This window comes from Ziziphus jujuba, chromosome 12, assembly GCF_031755915.1.
Source record: "Ziziphus jujuba cultivar Dongzao chromosome 12, ASM3175591v1".
Taxonomy (NCBI): domain Eukaryota; kingdom Viridiplantae; phylum Streptophyta; class Magnoliopsida; order Rosales; family Rhamnaceae; genus Ziziphus; species Ziziphus jujuba.
Window position 1 is genome coordinate 15680699 of NC_083390.1, and position 27494 is coordinate 15708192.

The 27494-nt window shown below is 27.6% G+C and overlaps 2 protein-coding genes across 16 annotated transcripts; both read left to right on the top strand.

Annotated features, from left to right (window-relative positions):
- The first annotated feature begins 9283 nt into the window (after positions 1 to 9283).
- Positions 9284 to 12463, top strand: LOC132799341 (receptor-like protein 32). Its single transcript, XM_060813152.1, has one exon. The coding sequence runs from the start codon at positions 9284 to 9286 to the stop codon at positions 12461 to 12463; it is 3180 nt and encodes a 1059-aa protein (XP_060669135.1).
- Positions 12464 to 22181: 9718 nt separating this feature from the next.
- Positions 22182 to 26092, top strand: LOC107410065 (receptor-like protein 35). 15 transcript variants are annotated; one of them, XM_060813264.1, is made up of 5 exons: positions 22182 to 23555; positions 23661 to 23699; positions 23805 to 23843; positions 23949 to 23987; positions 24093 to 26092. In XM_060813264.1, exons 1-5 carry the CDS (start codon positions 22223 to 22225, stop codon positions 25832 to 25834), a joined length of 3192 nt encoding a protein of 1063 aa, XP_060669247.1. In that variant the 5' UTR covers positions 22182 to 22222; the 3' UTR covers positions 25835 to 26092. The 15 variants fall into 15 exon arrangements, 14 of the variants coding, with proteins under 14 accessions (XP_060669247.1, XP_060669245.1, XP_060669246.1 ...); XM_060813262.1 differs by having other exon boundaries at positions 22182 to 23843; positions 24093 to 24131; positions 24237 to 26092; XM_060813263.1 differs by having other exon boundaries at positions 22182 to 23699.
- The last annotated feature ends 1402 nt before the right edge of the window (positions 26093 to 27494 follow it).

Genomic DNA, 27494 nt, shown 5'->3' on the forward strand with positions numbered 1-27494 from the left:
AATATTAATAGAAGAGATGGACTAAAAAAAAGTTTCATATAATAAAATTTATAAATAAACTCATTTAGTCTCTATCACAACCTTTCACAAAGCTTTTTGGATCTCACTGTAGAAATTCTTAAATCTGCTGCCCATCCTAGAGGATCTTGTATAGAATTAACTTCTTAAACAACTAATTTAGGATTTGAGGCCATAATATATATCTACTAGTTTAGAATTAACTTCTTAAATAAAAATATCTATCCATATTTTTAGCTAAAACCAACAAAAATGGAAGAGATCTGCGAAGGCCATGGGAAAGAAAGGGAAGAAGAGAGAGGGACGGAAGGAACCAGGAAAAAAAATTTGCATATTTTTCATAAAATAATATGTGTGTGTATATATATTTTAAATGTGCAATTACATATTTTCAATCTTGTTCATAGATTTTTTTTTTATATTTTATATACTGTTATTTATTGTTTTAGTTGTTTTTTTTTCTTTTTTTGATGTGTTTTTTTTTCTTTCTATTTAAGATCCAGAAATAAAGAAAAACTATTTTTTTCAAAAATAGTCTTGCAATTATCAGATTAAGTTTGAGGGAAGAAAAAAATATTTTAAAACATTTTATTATATTATATGTTTCCCAAAAATTATATTTGCGTTTTTAAAATATAAAATGACTCATTTACCCTTTGACCATTAACTTTAAATGAAGAAAATAAATGGTGGGCACCGCAATTGAAATGTCAAAAAATTGGGGAACGGAAATTAAATTAGAGCAAATCTCGGGGACTGCCGTTAAATTTATTCCCAAAATAAAAGATACTTTATTATTAAAAATATTTCACACAAAAAAAAAAAAAAACAAAACAAAAAACAAAAAACAAAAAAACTCTATACACAAATATATATATTTATGTATAGGTATAGATGGGAAGGAGCCTTGTCAAATAAAGGCCATAACCAGCCTCTTTATTTATGTACGTACACCTTTGTTTCAGGGTGGGGCCGCCCTTTTTCGTGCTAATCCGGCCATTTCCGACCCTGTCTTTTCCACCCCGTTCAATTCCATGGAGGACTTCTCAATTCTTGCGATGTGCAATAAATAGAATTTCGTTGTAAAATAAAAACAATTTTAATTACACTTGTTATTTTAAAATTCATTTTTTCTCTCGAAAAGCATTACAAAAATAAAAAATAAAAAAATAAAATTCAAAATTTAAGTTGTTTTAAAAATTTCACAATTTTAAAATTATTGACATATATTATCTTTAAATTTATTTTATTTTCTTCTAAATGCATTACAAAAAAATTAAAATCTAGAAATAAAATTATTTGAAAAATTCTACAATTTTAATAAAATTTGAAAAGAATAATTTGATATTGATTTTTTAAATTTTCCATAATGTATAGGTATTATCAAGATTTGATTATAAATCTTTACAATAATATATACAATAGTTTTAGCATAATTTATATAAATAATATTTCCACAAATAATTTATATAAATAATGTTTTCACAAATAAAAATTCCATAATCTTCATAAAATTTGGAAGGAAAAATTTAATCTTAATTTTTAAAAATTTCCACAACGTGTGAACATGAAGATAAACTTGGCAAGGGGAATTTTTCTTTATCTCCTTGTTTGGTTTCTTTTTGAATTTTTAAAGATAAAGTAAAAAAACATGTATATAAAAAAAATATTTTTATTATTAAAGATATTTCATACAAAAACTCGACATACTCATACATATTTATATATAGATATGCAATAAATAGAATTTAATTGTAAAATAATAAAAGTAATATACAATAATTAACAACGAGATTAATCTACTTATCAGAAATTTAAAATAGATAATGTATTTTTTCAAAAATTGCTCAAAATGTACTTATATATATATATATGATAATATACATGATAATGAAATTTTATGGTGCGGACTTTCCACACCATGTTATGATGAGGAAATATGGTGCGGATTGCCTCAAAGATGACAGTTTTTGAAAAAACCATAGTTAATATCCATCTCTGTGTGATAGTATTGTGGATGATTTTTGAAAAAATCGTCGTTTTTGTGGAGGTCCACATAATAAAAATATGCAGATGTTCGCACCATAAATTAACTTTATATATATATATATATGTGTGTGTGTGTGTGTGTTAAGAAAAGGGAAAAAAAAAAAAAGCTTAAAAAGACTCTTTTATATATGTGTGTGTGTATATATATATATATATTTAAAGTTTGTTTAAAAATGTAATTTTAAGATTATGGTAATATATATATATATATATATATGATTAACTATTATATATATTTTATTTGTGAATAATAATTTGTGCTACATTTTCAGCCAAAAAAAAAATACAGGAATACAAAATCAATGATGAAAAAAAATATATATATATATATATTATATGTATATATTCAAATTTATAGGGCAGATTTTTACAGGATAATTGACATCTAATTTTTATCTTCCATTGGAAATTTCCATCTTCCTTCTTCTTAATAATATGTAATTATGAGAATATCCATCTTTAGTTTTTTTCATCTTTAATAATTAGGACATCAAAATCTTTTCTCCATTTTTCTTATCCATAACAAAGAATTGGACAACCTCACATTAAAAAAATAAAAAAATAAAAGAAGCTTCACTTCAACTGGAAAGAAGAAAATGGTTTAGATCAACCTCCATTCTTTACCCATTTGCATAAAGCAAACCATTAAAAAGATTAGAGTTTAAAACACCCATAACACATCCTTTTGTATGAGGTACTTACACTAAAAACGTTAGAGAATTAGAAGAAATTATCAAGAAATATGGATTTTAACTTATCTTGGATGAGGTAACTATTTTATTTGTTTATTTCTATGTATTTATTGATTAGGTTTCATCTCTCATATCCTCATCCATTGCAAATTTTGGCTATGCCTATCCTTGAATTTCTTAATTTTCTTTTTCCTCTCAATAAAGATTATTTGAATACATTAAAAAAAGATACAAATACTATAAGAGTTAGGACTTAATCCAATTTATATTTATGCACTAAAGATAATCAAGTACTAGAATAAGAACTCTTTTTTTTTTTTTTTTGGGACATAAATATAGATTTTAGATGGTTTACTTGCATGTTAAGAAAGTTCAAATTATAAATGGCTTGGGGCTTTTTCTTGATTTGAAATTGGACAAACTATATATAATTAGATGTTTGATATATGTGGCTTTGCATTTAATTTTAATAAAATTTAAAAATTGTGTCAGAAAAGATTATTGAGTTCAATCGAGGTTGATTTTTACCCTAATCATTTTTTTAGGGATTTTAATCATTTTTTGGAGGATTTATTTGTGTTTTTTTATTGACTAGTGTTTTAGGTGTTTAAACAATTCAGAGTATCCTGATGTAAAATGTTGATACCAAAATATACCTCAGTTATAGTTCGTCGCATTCCAATTCCTCTTAATCCTATCATTATTCAACCAAAGTAATATCTCAAACCTCCTTCTAATTCAATATATTCAGAGGCACCAAAATACTTTGTTACTTTATCTAATCTTTCTAATTACAAATTATGATCTAAAATAACTATTTTTATTGTACTATTATGTATCAAATTGGAAGACTTTATGTTCTTTCCTTTTGTTATTTGCATATGTTTTAGGAATATTTGTTAAATTTTAAAATTTCTCTATCACTTAAAACTTCATATGTTTTAGAAATTAATAATGTTGAGATGGTTTTAATCGACAAACATGCTCTTTTTTTTAATTTTTCATTATATATTATTGATATATTAAATAATAATAATAATATTATTATTTTTTTATTTCAATACAATATTATTATTATTGTTATTATTATTATTTAACATCATTGTCAAATTCACTATATAATACATATAATATAATTTAAAAGTTTGCCTGTAAACGTGCATATAATACATATATATAACAATATTATCATTAAATATTACTATTTAATATTATATATATATATATATATATATATATGTGTGTATGTATATATATTTATTATAATAGAATATTATAATATTATATTTTTTGACATTGTTTTTCTGTAAATTTTAACAAATTTTGCTAAAAATCTATAGGGTGGAGGGATATACACAACAACAAAGTATTTTATTGGTTCTTTATTTCAAGACATTAATTTAATAAGACCAATTTAATAAAGAATTTTATAGTTGGATTCAACCATGTCAAATTTAAAACTTCAAAATATTGATACTGTAGGGCAATTGAACTTTATGATAAAAGATAATACCGTAGGGCCGTTGTATTTAATAAGGAATTTTATAATCTGTCAAAGTATTTTGATAAGTGGCTATCAATGTTGAATTATTTTCCCTCAACTTATTTAATATATTAAAGTTGGATAGTTTTATCAAGTGACAATCAATGGAGAACTATTTAAATTAAATATTATCTATAATTTTTATAAAAATATGTTTAAGTTCTAACGTTTAATATTTAATAGTAGATAATGTTAATTATTGAAAAGAATACATTGATCTTGATTTTTAAAAAAATTTCATAACATGTGGGTACTGTTAAGATTGGGCTATAAATCTTTACAATAACGTGCACAACAGTCTTATCATAATTAATATAAACAATATTTCCAAAAATAATTTATATAAATAATATTTTCTCCAACAAAAATTCCACAATTTTTATAAAACTTGGTAGGAAAAATTTGATTTGACTTTTCAAAATTTCCGTAATATGTGGGTATGAAGATTTTATTTTTGCTGGTGGAACGAAAGTTGGCAAGAGGAAATTTTTTCTCCTTATTTGACTTTTCCTGAAATTTTTAAAGATAAGGTTAAAATCATATATATAATAAAAGATAATTTTATTATTAAAGATATTTCACATAAAAAACTTCATACATTAATACATATTTATACATGGATATGTAATAAATAAAATTTCATTGTAAACTAAAAACAATGTTAATTACATGTGTCATCCTTAGATTCATGTTTTTTCACTCTAAAAGCATTACAAAAAAACAAAAAAACAAAACTAAAATCCAAAAATAAAATTGTCCTAAAAATTTCATAATTTTAAAATAATTGTCATATGTCATCCTTAGACTCATTTTATTTTCTTCTAAAGGCAAATAAATAAATAAATAAAATTATTTGAAAAATTTCACAATCTTGATAAAATTTGAAAGAAATAATTTAATATTAATTTTTGGATATTTCTATAACGTGTTGGTATTATCAAGATTTGGTTATAAATCTTTGCAATAACATGTAAAACAGTTTTAGCATAATTTATATAAATAATATTTCCTCCAATAAAAATTCTATAATCTTCATAAAACTTGGAAGGAATTTGATCTTTATTTTTGAAAATTTTCATAATATGTGGGTATGAAAATTTTATTTTTCATGGTGGAAGGAAACTTGGCAAGGGGAATTTTTTTTTTTTTCTTCTTATTTGGTTTCTTTTTGAATTTTTAAAGATAAAGTAAAAAAAGTTTATATAATAAAAGATATTTTTATCATTAATGATATTTCACACAAAAACTCCATACATTATTACATATTTATATATGCATGTGTAATAAATAGAATTTCATTGTAAAATAACAAAATTAATATATAATAATTAAATAATAAAATTGATTTCTTTATTAAAAATTTAAAATAAATAATATATTTTTACCAATATTTTCCAAAACGCACACAAAATGTACGTATACATATGTTAACAAAGGAAAAAAAAAAAAGCTCAAAAAGAATTATATATATATATATATATATATATATATATTATATTTAAATTTGCTTTTAAAAAATAATCTATTATGATAATATATATATATATATATAGATATGATTAACTATTGTATATTTTATTTATCAATGATAATTCGTACTACCTTCTATAGTGAGAAGAGAAAAGAAACAATGATCTACGTAGTGTTTTCTCCTTATTTAATTTTTTCTGAAATTTTTAAAGGTAAGGTTAAAATCGTATATATAATAAAAGATAATTTTATTATTAAAGATATTTCACATAAAAAACTTCATACATTAATACATATTTATATATAGATATGTAATAAATAAAATTGCATTGTAAACTAAAAACAATGTTAATTACACGTGACATCCTAAGATTCATGTTTTTTAACTCTAAAAGCATTACCCAAAAAAAAAAAAAACAAAAAAACAAAAAAACAAAAAAACAAAAAAACAAAACAAAAATCCAAAAATAAAATTGTCCTAAAAATTTCACAATTTTAAAATAATTGTCATATGTCATCCTTAGACTCATTTTATTTTCTTCTAAGGGCAAAATAAATAAATAAATAAAATCTAGAAATAAAATTGTTTGAAAAATTTCACAATCTTGATAAAATTTAAAAGAAATAATTTAATATTAATTTTTGGACATTTCTATAACGTGTGGGTATTATCAAGATTTGGTTATAAATCTTTGCAATAACATGTAAAACATTTTTATATATAAATAATATTTCCTCCAATAAAAATTCTATAATCTTCATAAAACTTGGAAGGAAAAATTTGATTTTTATTTTTGAAAATTTCCATAATATGTAGGTATGAAAATTTTATTTTTCATGGTGGAAGGAAACTTGGCAAGGGGAATTTTTTTTTTTCTTCTTATTTGGTTTCTTTTTGAATTTTTAAAGATAAAGTAAAAAACGTTTATATAATAAAAGATATTTTTATCATTAATGATATTTCACATAAAAACTCCATACATTATTACATATTTATATATGCATGTGTAATAAACAGAATTTCATTGTAAAATAACAAAATTAATATATAATAATTAAATAATATAATTGGTCTTTTTATTAAAAATTTAAAATAAATAATATATTTTTTACCATTATTTTCCAAAACGCACACAAAATGTACGTATACATATGTTAACAAAGGAAAAAAAAAAGCTCAAAAAGAATTTTATATATATATATATATATATATATTTATATTTAAATTTGCTTTTAAAAAATAATCTATTATGATAATATATATATATATATATGATTAACTATTATATATTTTATTTATCAATGATAATTCGTACTACCTTCTACAGTGAGAAGAGAAAAGAAAAAATGATCTACGTAGTGTTTTTAAGTCTTCCTTTAGTTGACTTGGTGAAGTGTTTTACAAGTCTTTTAAAACTCTGTTATTGATAGTTAATATATTTGAGTATAGATGGTATCTGGTGTTATTTGAATTAGAAATATGGAAATTTTATTCTGTGATATTCGTGATATTGATAGCTGAAATCATATGATGGACCATATATGGTATCCATTTTCAATGAGTTGTTATGGTATTGAGAATCTGTAGTCATGGTTCTGCCAAGTATCCTTCAAATAATTTTATACACAATAATAAATAAATTAAATTAAATATAGAATCCCATTCAATGGTGAGAAAAGAAAAGAAACAATGATTTTCCCAGTCTTTAGTCTTCGTTAATTGATTAGGTTTTCAGTCTTTTAAGTCTTTGTTAATTAACTAAGTGAAATGTTTTTAACGCAAAATGTGAATGATATAAAAGTTTTTGCTAGTTGATTACATAAGTGTTTTTGACGCAAAATGTGAATGATAAAACCATATGCCCCCCTCAAAAAAAAAAAAAAAAAAAAAAGCCATGGCAACCGTTTTAAAGTTACTTTAACTCCTTCACTTCACCAAAAACAAAATTACATTTTCTACCCCTACCCAAAAAAAATTTAAAAAAAAATTTGATTGGGTACAAAAAGTTCTTTTTTTTATTATTTATAATTTTAATTGGGAATCATATAATTAAGCTCTTTTGAGAAATCTCTTCTTCTTCTTCTTAGAAAAAATAAATAAATAAAAAAGGAAAAGTCTGACTTAAGCTCTAAACTCTATTTTGAATTGTATATTTGTGTATTATATACATGTATATGCAGTTAAATTGCTCTTAAATACACACGGCATTTTATATATTGGAAAAAAATGCACCATTTATTTTATTCCTTTTACTGGAAAAACAATTTATTATACATATGTATATTCCAACTTTTTTATTTTTTTTGAGTGGATATATATTCAAACTTATGTAATCATATATATATATATATATATATGCACACACATATAAGATTGTTACTTTGAATAAAGTTGGATACCGTATAATAGACAACAACCATTTACAGTGTTCAAATCTGCATAATATGCACTATTTGACAACTATGGATAGTTGTTACCAAATTCCCTTTTAATAGTATTTTCATATATGCATATATAGTCTTACCATATATAAATATCCACATTTTGTTAAAATGTAAATACTATGTAATTTTTTATAAAGTGACGATTAAATGTAATTTGATGACAAATATACAGCATCCACATTTTAATAGATATTCATCTGCTAGAGAATTTTCTTATATATAATATGAATATTATTTTGTTTTCATTGTTGATCTATAGCATTGATTTCAATATTCAACCAAACAAAGGAATGAATTCTAACATCTTTTTCATTCGACTTTTTATTCCATTCAATGCAATTCCGTTCCACTCTTATATTACACCACTTAAAATTATGCTTTTTTTTTTTTATACTAGTTGACTAATTCCAAAGAACTTGAACATGCATATAAATTATGATGATAATAATAAAGAATATTATTTATCGAATGACAATATATAGTAAATTGACTTCACAGAAAACAAAAAAGAATTAATAAATTAAATTTAAATATAAAATCTAATATTTCAATAGTGAGAAGGAAAAAAAAAAAAAAAAACAATGGTTTTCCTAGTCTTTTAAGTCTTCGTTTAAACAATGGTTTTCCTAGTCTTTTTAAGTCTTCGTTTAATAGACTTAGTAAAGTGTTGTTAACGCAAATGTGAATGTTCATAAGCAATCACAGAATTTTATATGTAGGCCATGGCACTAAGCCCTCCTAATTTCTTACTTTCCCATTTTAAAGTTACTTTAGCTCCCCCATTTCACCAAAAACAATATCTAATAAATTAAATTTCAATATAGAATCTAATTCAATATTGAGAAGAGAAAAGAAACAATGGTCTTCGTAGTCTTTTTGGTCTTCCTTTAGTTGACTCAGAGAAGTGTTTTTCACGCCACGGCATTAACCCATCCAATTTATTATTTTCCCATTTTAAAATTTTAAAATTAAATGAAAAGGTATTTGCCACAAACTAGCTCTATTCTATATATAATGATTGGAAATGAGGGGATCATTGTGTATCTCACTATCTCGTATAGCCACAATGACAATTCCAGTGCTTGTTTCATGGCTTTTCTTGATGTTATCCACTTACTCATCTTTATTCGGTCATGTTGTTGTTGTGGCTGGTCAATGTCTCAGCCATCAACAATCTTTGTTGCTGCAACTCAAGCATGCCATCATCTTCGACGAAACCAGTTCCAAAATTTTAGTGAATTGGAATGAAAGCTCCGATTGTTGTACTTGGCCCGGTATAACCTGTGATGATGATGGACGTGTCATTGGTCTCAAATTGAGCAACGAAGGGATATTCGGTGGGATTCATGACAACTCTGCACTCTTCAACCTCGTGGACCTCAAGAGCTTGGATTTGTCTTCTAACGGAAACTTAAGCTCAGAGATTCCATCAAGGATTGGTAACCTCACAAATTTGAATTATCTCAACTTGTCATCTTCTTTCCGGTGTCGTCAAATCCCAAAAACAATATCAGTCCTGAATAAATTACTTATCCTTGATTTATCTGACCCCCATTTACCTTACTTTTTTCGTCATCCATATGACAAGGGCTCAAATTTGAGCATGCATATGTTTACAAACTTCACAAGACTTGAAGAACTATATGTTCGTGGTGTAAATCTATCAGCATCTGGGAATGAATGGGGCCAGGCTTTATCTTCTTCACTGCCTAATTTGCGAGTATTGAGTTTAATCTCTTGTTCTCTTTCTGGTCCTATTGATAAGTCGCTTGCCAAGCTTCAATACCTATCAGTGGTTCAACTCGATTACAATGATCTTTTGTCTTCTGAAGTTCCAAAATTCTTTGCGAATTTCTCAAATTTGACTACCTTGTCTCTAAGTGGTTGCAGCTTGTATGGAATGTTTCCTAAAGAGATCTTTCAGGTACCAACACTAAGGATTCTTGACATATCGGAGAATGAATTACTTGGTGGTTCTTTGCCAGAATTTCCCCCAGATAGTGATCTTCAAAGTCTGGTGCTTTACCGCACTAATTTCAGTGGGAGTTTGCCTGCTTCTACTGGCAATCTTGGTCAGTTATCCAGATTAGACATTTATCAATGTCAGTTCAGCGGTTCACTTCCAAAGTCCATGACAAATCTCACCCAACTTGTTCATCTTGATTTATCATCAAACATGTTCACTGTTCCAATTCCATCTTTTAATATGTCCAGGAACTTGATGGAAATAGACCTATCCAATAATTCTCTCAATGGAAACATCCCTTCATCTCTGTTTGCCCTTCCATCATTAGAAACAATTGATCTCTCATACAATCAGTTTAGCGGAGTTGATGAATTTCCAAATGTATCTTCCTCAGTGTTGAATTCCGTTTTTTTGAGTGGCAACAATCTACAAGGTACTGTTCCATCATCTCTGTTGGCCCTTCCATCATTAGAAACAATTGATCTTTCAAACAATCAGTTTAGCGGAGTTGATGAATTTCCAAATGTATCTTCCTCAGTGTTGAATTTCATTTATTTGAGTGGCAACAATCTACAAGGTACTATTCCATCATCTCTGTTTGCCCTTCCATCATTAGAAACAATTGATCTTTCAAACAATCAGTTTAGCGGAGTTGATGAATTTTCAAATGTATCTTCCTCAATGTTGAAATATTTAAGTCTTACTTCTTGCAAACTTGGAGTGTTTCCTTATCCAATTAAAAACCTAGCTCTGTTTGATTTGGACCTTTCAAACAATCAAATTTCTGGGGAGATACCTAATTGGATTTGGAAAGTTGCCCTAAATTTGAATCTTTCACATAATCAGCTGGTGGGCATGCAAGAACCATATTATCTTCAAAATCTTAGTAGTCTTGATCTTAGTTTTAACCAGCTCCACGGGACGATACCCATTCTACTACCAAATGCTCTCCATGTAGATTTGTCTAGCAATAACTTTCAATCTTCCATTCCATCTGACATTGGTAATAACCTCATTGCTACATATGTATCCCTCTCAAACAGTGGCCTTACAGGAGTTATACCTGAATCAATATGCAAAGCAAGTAACCTAGAAGTTCTCGACCTGTCCAACAACACTTTGAGTGGCAAAATACCAAGGTGCATTTTTTCCATGGATTCAATTGTCATGGTGAAACTTCGAAGGAACAACTTGAGCGGCCCAATTCCTGATGCATTTCCGGATAATTGCAAATTAAAGACCCTAGATCTCTATGGAAACTTACTCACAGATAGGATTCCAAAATCTCTGGTCAACTGTCATCCTTTGAAGGTTTTAAACCTTGGGAAAAATCAAATGCTGGATACTTTTCCACTATTTTTGAAAAGAATATCTACATTGCTCATCCTTATTTTGAAATCAAACAGATTGCATGGCAGCATTACATGTGCTGACAACATCGGTGGTTGGCCAGTGATTGAAATTGTGGATGTAGCTTCCAACAATTTCAGTGGTGAACTACCATTTCAATGCTTAACAACATGGGGTGTAATGAAAGGTGATCCACCATTGCCATTGCCATTCTCATCCCACGATAGTTATAACAGAGCAATGAGAGATGTTGACTATGAAGATGTAGTACCAGTTACCAACAAACGTCTAGAAATGGACCTGGTAAAGATACCCGAGGGATTCACTTGCATTGACTTTTCAAGCAACAACTTCTCTGGTGAAATCCCAAAACAACTGGGACTACTCACATATCTGAAGGTACTCAACTTGTCCAATAATGCTCTCAGCGGTCATATCCCATCATCTTTTGGCAACATGCATGAGTTGGAGTCATTAGACCTCTCGAGGAATCGTCTGAATGGAGAAATCCCAGCATCACTTTCGAATTTGAATTTCCTTGAAGTCCTAGACCTGTCGCATAATCAGCTTTTTGGAAGAATCCCCAAAGGTACTCAAATTCAAACCTTTTCAGCTGATTGTTTTCAGGATAATGAAGGACTATGTGGGCCTCCTTTGACACCACGTTGCAAAAATGATGAGGTTGATCTGCCACCAAAAACGTCTCATGAAGCCAGTCATCAAAACTCTGGCAACAAAGGGATCAAATGGGATCTAATAAGTGCCGAAGTTGGTTTCGTTGTTGGATTTGGAACTGTGATTGGGCCTCTTGTGTTTTCCAGCAGATGGAGGAAGCGCTATTACGACCGTGTTGAGGACATTGCGTTTAGGATTTTACCTAATCTGATTCTTGAGAAATGGTTGTCATGGAAGATGGGAATGCGAAAATAATAAGCAGAGGAATCAGAGTTGGTGGCAAAAGAGCAACTCGGATGGATGGGAATAAGGTGAGCAATGCTAGCTATAAATAATGTTTTCTGGTTTACTTATATTTATATGTATGTGTGTATTTATATGTATGCATGTGTGTATTTATAGATGGACGGAAATGTTTGCCACTTCCACTGTTATCACTATGTAATGTTGTCATGAGCTTGAAGTAATACTTAATTCTGCATGTGAGCTTTCATTTATTAAAAGTCCAACCTACATAAATCTATATATATATATATATATAAAATAGAGTGATTTAATTCATAATCCATAACCTCTGACCTCGTTTTTCTTAAGTAGTGCTCTTTGGTTATTTCATAGTTGCGTATGCGTAATGTGATGTAGTTGGGGGGTTAAAAACAGGGTATAATCCAGCATTCCTTTTCTTCACCATACAAGTTTCAATTTCAAGAGAATATTAGACTCAAAAGCTTGCCTTCCTTAATTTATCTTCTTGTTTAAAACCTTTTTAATAGCATTAATGTTAGAGTAGTCAAACAGTTTATCAAATATATTAATGGGTTAATATCACTTAAACCAATCTTTGTTTTTTATTTTGTCCCTCTACCTTTTAAAATCATCACATTACACCATGAACTTTGATTTCTTTTTTTTCTTTTTTTTGTTTTTCGGGGGCACTTTACTCCAATTGATAACAAACATCCAAATTTTGGATGAAAATTTCGTCATATGCAAATCATATGATTTATATTTAGGAAAAAAAAAATTTCCCACTAATTAAAATGAGATATTTAGTTTCCATTTGGGTTGATTTATTCAAAAAAAAAAAAAAAAAAAAGATCGTGAATATCTTTTGGCATTTATTAAATTGGTCCTGTTTATAAGGTTCCCCCACCCCTGAATGCATTCGGGAAAACACGTATTTATGTATTTTAATTATATTAATTTGTAAATCATCATATTTAGTAAATTTATTTGGTAACAATAACAGTGCTCTTGTCATAGAATGATTACATTTTAACTCTTCATAATCCAAAAAGAAAGTGTACCAACTTTTGTTAGATTCAATGGCTCCACGTGACAAATTGGTTTTGCAGCAAAAGCACAACTAAAAATTCATAGGAAAAAAAAAAAGACTAGAAAACAAAAGAGAAAATTAGAAAGAAAAATAATAATAATGCAGAAGGATCAATATTATTCGTTCTCTCCTATAAAATTGTGGAAATTCAATGAAAATTAGTATTATTAAAAATCAACGTATAGTTCCTAATTGATTTGAAAAAATCACCTACTTTTGTTATTGTATGTATAAATTGTATAACTCATTTATTATATTTAAGGTCATCCACATCTCAAATGAAGGTGTTTTGTAATCTATAGAAAGGAAAATTTCATAAAATCATTTAGAGAAGGGGATTTGAACCCATTTTCGAAGAATTTGAAAATTTTCAAACTCTATTCAATTTTCTTAGCAATAATCAAAATCTGTTTTTCTTCAATCTTTTTTCAAAGCTAATAGGATTAAAATGAAACAAGTGCAAACTTAATATTAACCCAAACACTTCACAAAAAGATTATCTTTGATAAATTATGTATTCCTTTGTTTTTTTATTTGCTCGACATTGATTTTAAGAGTATCTCCAATAACTGTCTAGATTGCAGTCTACATCGAATAAAGTTTTAAAACATCCCAATAATTTTATGAATTGCAATCCAGGTAATATAAAATTTGAAAAAGCCTTCATATTTATGTGGCAAAATGACTATTTAATAAACAATTAAGTCAAAAATCAATCTTCAATAATTCTATGGATTGTTATATTAATTAATGATGTATAATTTATTTTTCATATTTTTTTTTAAAAAATTACACAAGATAAAATTAAACATATTTATAATAAATATATATAAAATGGAAGGATAAAAAGACGTTGCCAATTTGTAACTTTTCTTTTGCTTCGTCTTTCTCTTTCTCTCGCCCATATAACCTGTTCAAATGGTTCAAAAACCAGCAAAAGATTAAAATAATAATAACTATTATCAAAAACTATCAAATGGCTCAAATGGTTCATATTTTCAAATTAAATTATTAGTTTTTTCTTTTTCTTTTTCTGTTTTACATAAATTAAATTATTAGTTTGAAAAACTTTGGAGTATACTAGCATGAAAGACGAACAAATTACCTTTTCAACTTATTCATATTTGACAAACTTGCTATAAAATTTAATATTTGTATGAAATATATTTTGTTAAATTCCCAATTCAAACTTGCCTTCTTCCCCACCTCCCCGCCGCTCTATAACGATAACTATTCTTTTTCCAAAAATTGATAATGATCTATAGTTTTAATATTTAATATTTAATATTAAATTATCTAATACCTAATATTTAATATAAAAGAAAATTAAAGATTTTTCAAGAAAATATGTCAAGACATTATTTTTATTAATTATAGATATACTTATTTGTTTGTGAGTTTGACTAATGTCTATAAAATAAAAACTAAGTTGTACAATATAAAGATATTTTTTTTTTTTGTATCTATACAATATAATGAAAATTGTATAAGGCTAATAACCATAAATTTGATTTGTAATTATGACTAAGTTGATTTTTACGATCTTGATTCAATCTCGAATATTGACTACTATTTTATTCTGATTTTATTTTCTTAACAAGAACGATAATATTATTAAATAATTATTCTACTATTTAATTATTTTTATAATTATATTATTATATTCTTGAACATAGAAATGGATAAACTCGAATTAGAATGATAATTATTAAATATAAATTTAAATTAAAAATTTGAAGTATATTAAATTTAAATCTTATTTGCCTATATTATTGAATGACTTTTGATGTATATTTTTTAAATAAAACAAACCTATGTATATTTTATAGGTGAATTTGTAGGTAAGATTGATGGTGCCAAAAGATTCAAATGTTATATTAATTTATAATTATTAAAATTTTATACACATTCCAATTAAGAATTTTATTTGTCGAATGTTATTTATATAATACTATAATATTTGATTTGATCATAATTAATTAATTTTTATTGATTATTATCGAAATCATATATTGTTGTTACATTTCTCGTGCATCACATGGGTTTAACACTAGTATACATATATATATTCAAACAATTTCTTTTTTGAGTGAATGTAAATTCAAACTTATTAAATCATGTACATATATTTGCATATATGGTCTTTTTATTATATGAATATTCATATTTTGTTAAAATGCAAATATAATGTGTAATTTTTGAGAAAGTGAAGATTATATGTAATCCGATAACAAATACATAGTATATGCATTTTAACAGATATTCATATGGTAGAATTCTCCTATGTATATGACATGAATATTATTTTGTTTCATTATTGATTTCAATATTCCACCAAATAAAGAAATCCAGTCAATTCAATTCAATTCGACTCCAACTTAAATTCATCAAGCAAACACCACTTATATTTTTCTTTTTGTTTATAGTAGTTGACTAAGTCAAAAAACTTGATAGAAAAGAATATAATCTAGCTAATGACAATAAATAATAAATTAACTTAACAGAAGAGGAAAAAAAACTAATAAATTAAATTTAAATATATAAACTCTAATTCAATAATGAGAAAAATAAATAAATAAACAATGGTCTTCCTGGTCCTTCTTAAGTCTTCGTTTAATGGACTTGGTGAGGTGTTGTTGATGCAAATGGGAATATCCTCAAGCAGTTACGAAACTATATATGTAGGCCATGGCACCAAACTAACCCTTCCAGTTTCTTATTTTCCCATTTTCAAGTTAATTTAGCTTCCTCATTTCGACCAAAAACAAAGTTGCTTTAAAATCTAATAAATTAAATTTAAATATGGAATCTAATTCAATAGTGAGAAGAGAAAAGAAAAAGTGGTCTTCGTAGTGTTTTCAAGTCTTCCTTTAGTTGACTTGAAGTATTTTACAGATCTTTTAAAACTCTGCTACTGATAATCAATATATATTGAGCATAGGTTGTATTCGCTGTTATTTGAATTAAGAAATTCAGAGATTTTACTCAGTGATATTCGTGACATTGATGTTGATGGTTAAGATCATATCCTAGTTGAAGATAGTATCACTACCGATTAATCATCTCATGACCATATGTGTAGTTGATTATTAAAGATATTGCACCGATTGTATCCATTTTTGATGAGTTCTTGAATTGGATACTAGTGATAATCATCACTAGATTTTAGCCTCCACTGCCTAATTTTAGTGGTATTGAGAATCTACAGTCATGTTTCTACCACATGTCCAATTAATTTTATACACAATAAATAAATTTATAAACATTAAATAAATTAAATTTAAATATAGAATCTCATTCAATAGTGAGAAGAGAAAAGGAACAATAATCTTCCTAGTTTTTAGTCTTTGTTAGTTGACTAGGTAAAGTGCTTTTTGATGCAAAATGTGAATGATATAACCATACGGCAACTTTTTACCCAAAAAAACATAAAAATAAAAAAAATAAAAAGGCTATGTTACCCGTTTTAAAGTTATTTTAGCTCGTTCGTTTCACAAAAAACAAAGTTACCTTTTTATATTTTTATTTTTTACCTTCCCAAATAAACAAAAAGAAAAATTGATTGGGTTATGAATTCAATATTTCACCCTCCACTCAACAGCTAAATATTCACATTTTGCCAAATTCATTTGGATTCCCTCCAAAAATATTACCCAAAAAAAAAAAAAAAACTAAAATCCAAAAATAAAATTATTCTAAAAACCAAATTTTAAAATTATTGTCCTATATCATCCTTAAATTCATTTTATTTCCTTCCAAAAACATTACAAAAAAACAAAAGTCTAAAAATAAAATTGTTTAACAAATTTCACAATCTTATAAATCTTGAAAAGAATATTTTGAACTTAATTTTTAAAAAAATTTCATAACGTGTGGGTACTGTCAAGATTTGGCTATAAATCTTTACAATAACGTGTACAATAGTTTTATCATAATTTATATAAACAATATTTCCAAAAATAATTTATATAAATAATATTTCCTCCAACTAAAATTCCACAATTTTTATAAAATTTGGAAGGAAAAATTTGATTTGACTTTTGAAAATTTCCGTAATATATATAAAAATTTTATTTTTGCTGATGGAACAAAAGTTGGCAAGAGGAAATTTTTTTCTCCTTATTTGATTTTTTCTGAAATTTTTAAAGATAAGGTTAAAATCGTATATGTAATAAAAGATAATTTTATTATTAAAGATATTTCACATAAAAACTTCATACATTAATACATATTTATATATGGATATGTAATAAATAAAATTTCATTGTAAACTAAAAACAATGTTAATTACATGTGTCATCCTTAGATTCATGTTTTTTAACTCTAAAAGCATTACAAAAAACAAAAAAACAAAACTAAAATCCAAAAATAAAATTGTCCTAAAAATTTCACAAGTTTAAAATAATTGTCATATGTCATCCTTAGACTCATTTTATTTTCTTCTAAAGGCAAAATAAATAAATAAATAAAATCTAAAAATAAAATTGTTTGAAAAATTTCACAATCTTAATAAAATTTGAAAGAAATAATTTAATATTAATTTTTGGATATTTCTATAATGTGTGGGTATTATTAAGATTTGGCTATAAATCTTTGCAATAACATGTAAAACAGTTTTAGCATAATTTATATAAATAATATTTCCTCCAATAAAAATTCTATAATCTTCATAAAACTTGGAAGGAAAATTTTGATCTTTATTTTTGAAAATTTCCATAATATGTGGGTATGAAAATTTTATTTTTCATGGTGGAAGGAAACTTGGCAAGGGGAATTTTTTTTTTTTCCCTTCTTATTTGGTTTCTTTTTGAATTTTTAAAGATAAAGTAAAAAAAGTTTATATAATAAAAGGTATTTTTATCATTAATGATATTTCACATAAAAACTCCATACATTAATACATATTTATATATGGATGTGTAATAAACAGAATTTCATTATAAAATAATAAAATTAATATATAATAATTAAATAATGAAATTAATCTCTTTATTAAAAATTTAAAGTAAATAATATATTTTTACCAATATTTTCCAAAACGCACACAAAATGTACTTATACATATGTTAACAAAGGAAAAAAAAGCTCAAAAAGAATTATACATATATATATATATATTGATATTTAAATTTGCCTTTAAAAAATAATCTATTATGATAATATATATATGATTAACTATTATATATTTTATTTATCAATGATAATTCGTACTACCTTCTATAGTGAGAAGAGAAAAGAAAAAATGATCTACATAGTGTTTTTAAGTCTTCCTTTAGTTGACTTGGTGAAGTGTTTTACAAGTCTTTTAAAACTCTGTTATTGATAGTTAATATATTTGAGTATAGATGGTATTTGGTGTTATTTGAATTAGTTATGGTTCTGCCGCGTATCCTTCAAATAATTTTATACACAATAATAAATAAATTAAATTAAATATAGAATCCCATTCAATGGTGAGAAGAGAAAAGGAACCATGATTTTTCCAGTCTTTAGTCTTCGTTAATTGACTAGGTTCCCAGTCTTTTAAGTCTTTGTTAATGTAGTCTTCGTTAATTGACTAGGTTCCCAGTCTTTAAGTCTTTGTTAATTGACTAAGCGAAGTGTTTTTAACGCAAAGTGTGAATGATATAAAAGTCTTTGTTAGTTGACTACGTAAGTGTTTTTGACGCAAAATGTGAATGATATAAACCATATGGCACAAAATGTACTTATACATATGTTAACAAAGGAAAAAAAAGCTCAAAAAGAATTATATATATATATTGATATTTAAATTTGCTTTTAAAAAATAATCCATTATGATAATATATATATATATATATATATTTATATATATATATATGATTAACTATTATATATTTTATTTATCAATGATAATTCGTACTACCTTCTATAGTGAGAAGAGAAAAGAATAAATGATCTACGTCGTGTTTTTAAGTCTTCCTTTAGTTGACTTGGTGAAGTGTTTTACAAGTCTTTTAAAACTCTGTTATTGATAGTTAATATATTTGAGTATAGATGGTATCTGGTGTTATTTGAATTAGTTATGGTTCTGCCACGTATCCTTCAAATTTTATACACAATAATAAATAAATTAAATTAAATATAGAAACCCATTCGATGGTGAGAAGAGAAAAGGAACAATAATTTTTCCAGTCTTTAGTCTTCGTTAATTGACTAGGTTCCCAATCTTTTAAGTCTTTCTTAATGTATTCTTCGTTAATTGACTAGATTCCCAGTCTTTAAGTCTTTGTTAATTGACTAAGCGAAGTGTTTTTAACGCAAAGTGTGAATGATATAAAAGTCTTTGTTAATTGACTGCGTAAGTGTTTTTGACGCAAAATGTGAATGATATAAACCATATGGCACAAAATATACTTATACATATGTTAACAAAGGAAAGAAAAGCTCAAAAAGAATTATATATATATATATATATTGATATTTAAATTTGCTTTTAAAAAATAATCTATTATGATAATATATATATATATATATATGATTAACTATTATATATTTTATTTATCAATGATAATTCGTACTACCCTCTATAGTGAGAAGAGAAAAGAAAAAATGATCTACCTAGTGTTTTTAAGTCTTCCTTTAGTTGACTTGGTGAAGTGTTTTATAAGTCTTTTAAAACTCTGTTATTGATAGTTAATATATTTGAGTATAGATGGTATCTGGTGTTATTTGAATTAGTTATGGTTCTGCCATGTATCCTTCAAATAATTTTATACACAGTAATAAATAAATTAAATTAAATATAGAATCCCATTCAATGGTGAGAAGAGAAAAGGAACAATGATTTTCCCAGTCTTTAGTTTTCGTTAATTGATTAGGTTCCCAGTCTTTAAGTCTTTGTTAATGTAGTCTTCATTAATTGACTAGGTTCACAGTCTTAAATCTTTGTTAATTGACTAAACAAAGTGTTTTTAATGCAAAGTTTGAATGATATAAAAGTATTTATTAGTTGACTACGTAAGGGTTTTTGACGCAAAATGTGAATGATATAAACCATATGGTCCAAAAAAAAGAAAGGCCATGGCACCTGTTTTAAAGTTACTTTAGCTCCTTCATTTCACCAACATCAAAATTACTTTTTCTACCCCTACCCCAAAAAAATAAAAATAAAATTTATTGGGTTATGAATTCAATATTCCATCCTCCGCTCAACAGCTAAATATTTAATTGCAGAACAAATTGTGGGTACAAAAAGTTCTTTTCTTCTTATTATTTATAATTTTAATTGGGAATCATATAATTAAGCTCTTTTGAGAAATCTCTTCTTCTTCTTCTTAGAAAAAATGAATAAATAAAAAAGGAAAAGTCTGACTTAAGCTCTAAACTCTATTTTGAATTGTATATTTGTGTATTATATACATGTATATGCAGTTAAATTGCTCTTAAATGCACACGGCATTTTATATATAGGAAAAAAAATGCACCATTTATTTTATTCCTTTTACTGGAAAAAAATTTATCATACATATGTATATTCCAACTTTTTTTTTTTTTTGAGTGGATATATATTCAAACTTATTTAATCATATATATATATATATATGCACACACATATAAGACTGTTTTTTTTTTTTTTTGCTGAAACACACAAATAAGACTGTTACTTTGAATAAAGTTGGATACCGTATAATAGACAACAACCATTTACAGTGTTCAAATCTGCATAATATGCACTATTTGACAACTATGGATAGTTGTTACCAAATTCGCTTTTAATATTATTTTCATATATGCATATATAGTCTTACCATATATAAATATCCACATTTTGTTAAAATGTAAATACTATGTAATTTTTTATAAAGTGACGATTAAATGTAATTTGATGACAAATATACAGTATCCACATTTTAATAGATATTCATCTGCTAGAGAATTTTCTTATATATAATATGAATATTATTTTGTTTTCATTGTTGATCTATAGCATTGATTTCAATATTCAACCAAACAAAGGAATGAATTCCAACATCTTTTTCTTTCGACTTTTCATTCCATTCAATGCAATTCCGTTCCACTCTTAAATTACACCACTTAAAATTATGCTTTTTTTTTTTTTTTTATACTAGTTGACTAATTCAAAAGAACTTGAACATGCGTATAAATTATGATGATAATAATAAAGAATATTATTTATCGAATGACAATATATAGTAAATTGACTTCACAGAAAACAAAAAAGAATTAATAAATTAAATTTAAATATAAAATCTAATATTTCAATAGTGAGAAGAAAAAAAAAAAAAACCAATGGTTTTCCTAGTCTTTTGTGAATGTTCATAAGCAATCACAGAATTTTATATGTAGGCCATGGCACTAAGCCCTCCTAATTTCTTACTTTCCCATTTTAAAGTTACTTTAGCTCCCCCATTTCACCAAAAACAATATCTAATAAATTAAATTTCAATATAGAATCTAATTCAATATTGAGAAGAGAAAAGAAACAACGGTCTTCGTAGTCTTTTTGGTCTTCCTTTAGTTGACTCAGAGAAGTGTTTTTCACGCCACGGCATTAACCCATCCAAATTATTATTTTCCCATTTTAAAATTTTAAAATTAAATGAAAAGGTATTTGCCACAAACTAGCTCTATTCTATATATAATTATTGGAAATGAGGGGATCATTGTGTATCTCACTATCTCGTACAGCCACAATGACAATTCCAGTGCTTGTTTCATGGCTTTTCTTGATGTTATCCATTTACTCATCTTTATTCGGTCATGTTGTTGTTGTGGTTGGTCAATGTCTCAGCCATCAACAATCTTTGTTGCTGCAACTCAAGCATGCCATCATCTTCAACGAAACCAGTTCCAAAATTTTGGTGAATTGGAATGAAAGCTCCGATTGTTGTACTTGGCCTGGTATAACCTGTGATGATGATGGACGTGTCATTGGTCTCAAATTGAGCAACGAACAGATATCTGGTGGGATTCATGACAACTCTACACTCTTCAACCTCGTGGACCTCAAGAGCTTGGATTTGTCTTCTAACGAAGACTTGCAATCAGAGATGCCATCAAGGATAGGTAACCTCACAAATTTGAATTATCTGAACTTGTCAAATTCTTTTTGGTTTCATCAAATCCCAAAAACAATATCACTCCTGAATAAGTTACTTATCCTTGATCTATCTTACTCTGATGAATATTACTGTCTTGATCAACAATATGACAAGGGCTCAAATTTGAGCATGCATATGTTTACAAACCTCACAAGACTTGAAGAACTATATGTTGGTTGTGTAAATCTATCAGCATCAGGGAATGAATGGGGCCAGGCTTTATCTTCTTCACTGCCTAATTTGCGAGTATTGAGTTTAATCTCTTGTTCTCTTTCTGGTCCTATTGATAAGTCGCTTGCCAAGCTTCAATACCTATCAGTGATTCATCTAGATGACAACGATCTTTTGTCTTCTAAAGTTCCAAAATTCTTTGCGAATTTCTCAAATTTGACTACCTTGTCTCTAAGTGGTTGCGGCTTGTATGGAATGTTTCCTAAAGAGATCTTTCAGGTACCAACACTAACGATTCTTGACATATCGAGGAATGAATTACTTGGTGGTTCTTTGCCAGAATTTCCCCTGGACAGTGATCTTCAAAGTCTGGTGCTTTACGGAACTAATTTCAGTGGGAGTTTGCCTGCTTCTATTGGCAATCTTGGTCAGTTATCCAGATTAGACATTTATCATTGTCAGTTCAGCGGTTCACTTCCAAAGTCCATGGCAAATCTCACCCAACTTGTTCATCTTGATTTATCATCAAACATGTTCACTGTTCCAATTCCATCTTTTAATATGTCCAAGATCTTGATGGAAATAAACCTATCCAATAATTCTCTCAATGGAAACATCCCTTCATCTCTGTTTGCCCTTCCATCATTAGATAGCATTCATCTTGCAAACAATCAATTTAGCGGAGTTGATGAATTTCCAAATGTATCTTCCTCAGTGTTGAAATCCATTGATTTAAGGAGCAACAAACTACAAGGTACTGTTCCATCATCTTTGTTTGCCCTTCCATCATTAGAAAGCATTCATCTTGGAAAGAATCAATTTAGCAGAGTTGATGAATTTCCAAATGTATCTTCCTCAGTGTTGAATTCCATTGATTTAAGTAGCAACAACCTACGAGGTACTGTTCCATCATCTCTGTTTACCCTTCCATCATTAGAAGAAATTGATCTTGCAAACAATCAATTTACCGGAGTTGATGAATTTTCAAATGTATCTTCCTCAGTGTTGAAATCCATTGATTTAAGGAGCAACAAACTACAAGGTACTGTTCCATCATCTCTGTTTGCCCTTCCATCATTAGAAAGCATTCATCTTGGAAAGAATCAATTTAGCAGAGTTGATGAATTTCCAAATGTATCTTCCTCAGTGTTGAATTCCATTGATTTAAGTAGCAACAACCTACGAGGTACTGTTCCATCATCTCTGTTTACCCTTCCATCATTAAAAGAAATTGATCTTGCAAACAATCAATTTACTGGAGTTGATGAATTTCCAAATGTATCTTCCTCAGTGTTGAACTCCATTGATTTAAGTAGCAACAAACTACAAGGTACTGTTCCATCATCTCTGTTTACCCTTCCATCATTAGAAAAAATTGATCTTGCAAACAATCAATTTACTGGAGTTGATGAATTTCAAAATGTATCTTCCTCAGTGTTGGAATATTTAGGCCTTGCTTCTTGCAAACTTGGAGTGTTTCCTTATCCAATTAAAAACCTTGCTCTGTTTGATTTGGACCTTTCAAACAACCAAATTTCTGGGGAGATACCTAACTGGATTTGGAAAGTTGCCGTACAATTGAATCTTTCACATAATCAACTGGTAGGCATGCAAGAACCATATTCTCTTCAAAATCTTAGTAGTCTTGATCTTAGTTTTAACCAACTCCACGGGAAGATACCCATTCTACCACCAAATGCTTTCTACATAGATTTGTCTAGCAATAACTTTCAATCTTCCATTCCATCTGACATTGGTAATAACCTCAATGCTGTATATGTATCCCTCTCAAACAGTGGCCTTACAGGAGTTATACCTGAATCAATATGCAAAGCAAGTAACCTAGAAGCTCTCGACCTGTCCAACAACACTTTGAGTGGCAAAATACCAACGTGCATTTTTGCCATGGATTCAATTGTCATGGTGAAACTTCGAAGGAACAACTTGAGCGGCCCAATTCCTGATGCATTTCCGGATAATTGCAAATTAGAGATCCTAGATCTCTATGGAAACTTACTCACAGATAGGATTCCAAAATCTCTGGTCAACTGTCATCCTTTGAAGGTTTTAAACCTTGGGAAAAATCAAATGCTGGACACTTTTCCACTATTTTTGAAAAGAATATCTACATTGCTCATCCTTATTTTGAAATCAAATAGATTGCATGGCAGCATTACATGTGCTGACAACATTGGCGGTTGGCCAGTGATTGAAATTGTGGTTGTAGCTTCCAACAATTTCAGTGGTGAACTACCATTTCAATGCTTAACAACATGGGGTGTAATGAAAGGTGATTCACCATTTCCATTGCCATCCGCATCCCACTTTAGTTATAACAGAGCAATGAGTAGTTTTGACTATAAAGATGTAGTACCAGTTACCAACAAACGTCTAGAAATGGACCTGGTAAAGGTACCCGAGGGATTCACTTGCATTGACTTTTCAAGCAACAACTTCTCTGGTGAAATCCCAAAACAACTGGGACTACTCACATATCTGAAGGTACTCAACTTGTCCAATAATGCTCTCAGCGGTCATATCCCATCATCTTTTGGCAACATGCATGAGTTGGAGTCATTAGACCTCTCGAGGAATCGTCTGAATGGAGAAATCCCAGCATCACTTTCGAATTTGAATTTCCTTGAAGTCCTAGACCTGTCGCATAATCAGCTTTCTGGAAGAATCCCCAAGGGTACTCAAATTCAAACCTTTTCAGCTGATTGTTTTCAGGATAATGAAGGATTATGTGGGCCTCCTTTGACACCACGTTGCAAAAATGATGAGGTTGATCTGCCACCAAAAACATCTCATGAAGCCAGTCATCAAAACTCTGGCAACGAAGACATCAAATGGGATCTAATAAGTGCCGAAGTTGGTTTTGTTGTTGGATTTGGAACTGTGATTGGGCCTCTTGTGTTTTCCAGCAGATGGAGGAAGCGCTATTACGACCGTGTTGAGGACATTGCGTTTAGGATTTTACCTAATCTGATTCTTGAGAAATGGTTGTCATGGAAGATGGGAATGCGAAAATAATAAGCAGAGGAATCAGAGTTGGTGGCAAAAGAGCAACTCGGATGGATGGGAATAAGGTAAGCAATGCTAGCTATAAATAATGTTTTCTGGTTTACTTATATTTATATGTATGTGTGTATTTATATGTATGCATGTGTGTATTTATAGATGGACGGAAATGTTTGCCACTACCACTGTTATCACTATGTAATGTTGTCATGACCTTGAAGTAATACTTAATTCTGCATGTGAGCTTTCATTTATTAAAAGTCCAACCTACATATATCTATATCTACATATATATATAATAGAGTGATTTAATTCGTAATCCATAACCTCTGACCTCGTTTTTCTTAAGTAGTGCACTTTGATTATTTCACAGTTGCGTATGCGTAATGTGATGTAGTTGGGGGGTTAAAAACAGGGTATAATCCAGCATTCCTTTTCTTCACCATACAAGTTTCAATTTCAAGAGAATATTAGACTCAAAAGCTTGCCTTCCTTGATTTATCTTCTTGATTAAAACCTTTTTAATAGCATTAATGTTAAGAGTAGTCAAACAGTTTATCAAATATATTAATGGGTTAATATCACTTAAACCAATCTTTGTTTTTTATTTTGTCCCTCCACCTTTTAAAATCATCACATTACACCATAAACTTTGATTTTTTTTTTTTATTTTTTTTTTCGGCGGCACTTTACTCCAATTGATAACAAACATCCAAATTTTGGATGAAAATTTTGTCATATGCAAATCATGTGATTTATATTTAGGAAAAAAAAAATTTCCCACTAATTAAAATGAGATATTTAGTTTCCATTTTGTTATGGGTTGGTTTATTCAAAAAAAAAAAAAAAAAAAAAAGATCGTGAATATCTTTTGGCATTTATTAAATTGGTCCTGTTTATAAGGTTCCCCCACCCCTGAATGCATATGGGAAAACACGTATTTATGTATTTTAATTATATTAATTTGTAAATCATCATATTTAGTAAATTTATTTGGTAACAATAACAGTGCTCTTGTCATAGAATGATTACATTTTAACTCTTCATAATCCAAAAAGAAAGTGTACCAACTTTTGTTAGATTCAATGGCTCCACCTGACAAATTGGTTTTGCAGCAAAAGCACAACTAAAAATTCATAGGAAAAAAAAAATGACTAGAAAACAAAAGAGAAAATTAGAAAGAAAAATAATAATAATGCAGAAGGATCAATATTATTCGTTCTCTCCTATAAAATTTTGTTGAAATTCAATGAAAATTAGTATTATTAAATATCAACGTATAGTTCCTAATTGGTTTGAAAAAATCACCTACTTTTGTTATTGTATGCATAAATTGTATAACTCATTTATTATATTTAAGGTCATCCACATCTCAAATGAAGGTGTTTTGTAATCTATAGAAAGGAAAATTTCATAAAATCATTTAGAGAAGGGGTTTTGAACCCATTTTCGTAGAATTTGAAAATTTTCAAACTCTATTCAATTTTCTTAGCAATAATCAAAATCTGTTTTTCTTCAATCTTTTTTCAAAGCTAATAGGATTAAAATGAAACAACTGCAAACTTAATATTAACCCAAACACTTCACAAAAAGATTATCTTTGCTAAATTATGTATTCCTTTGTTTTTTTTATTTGCTCCACATTGATTTTATGAATATCTCCAATAACTCT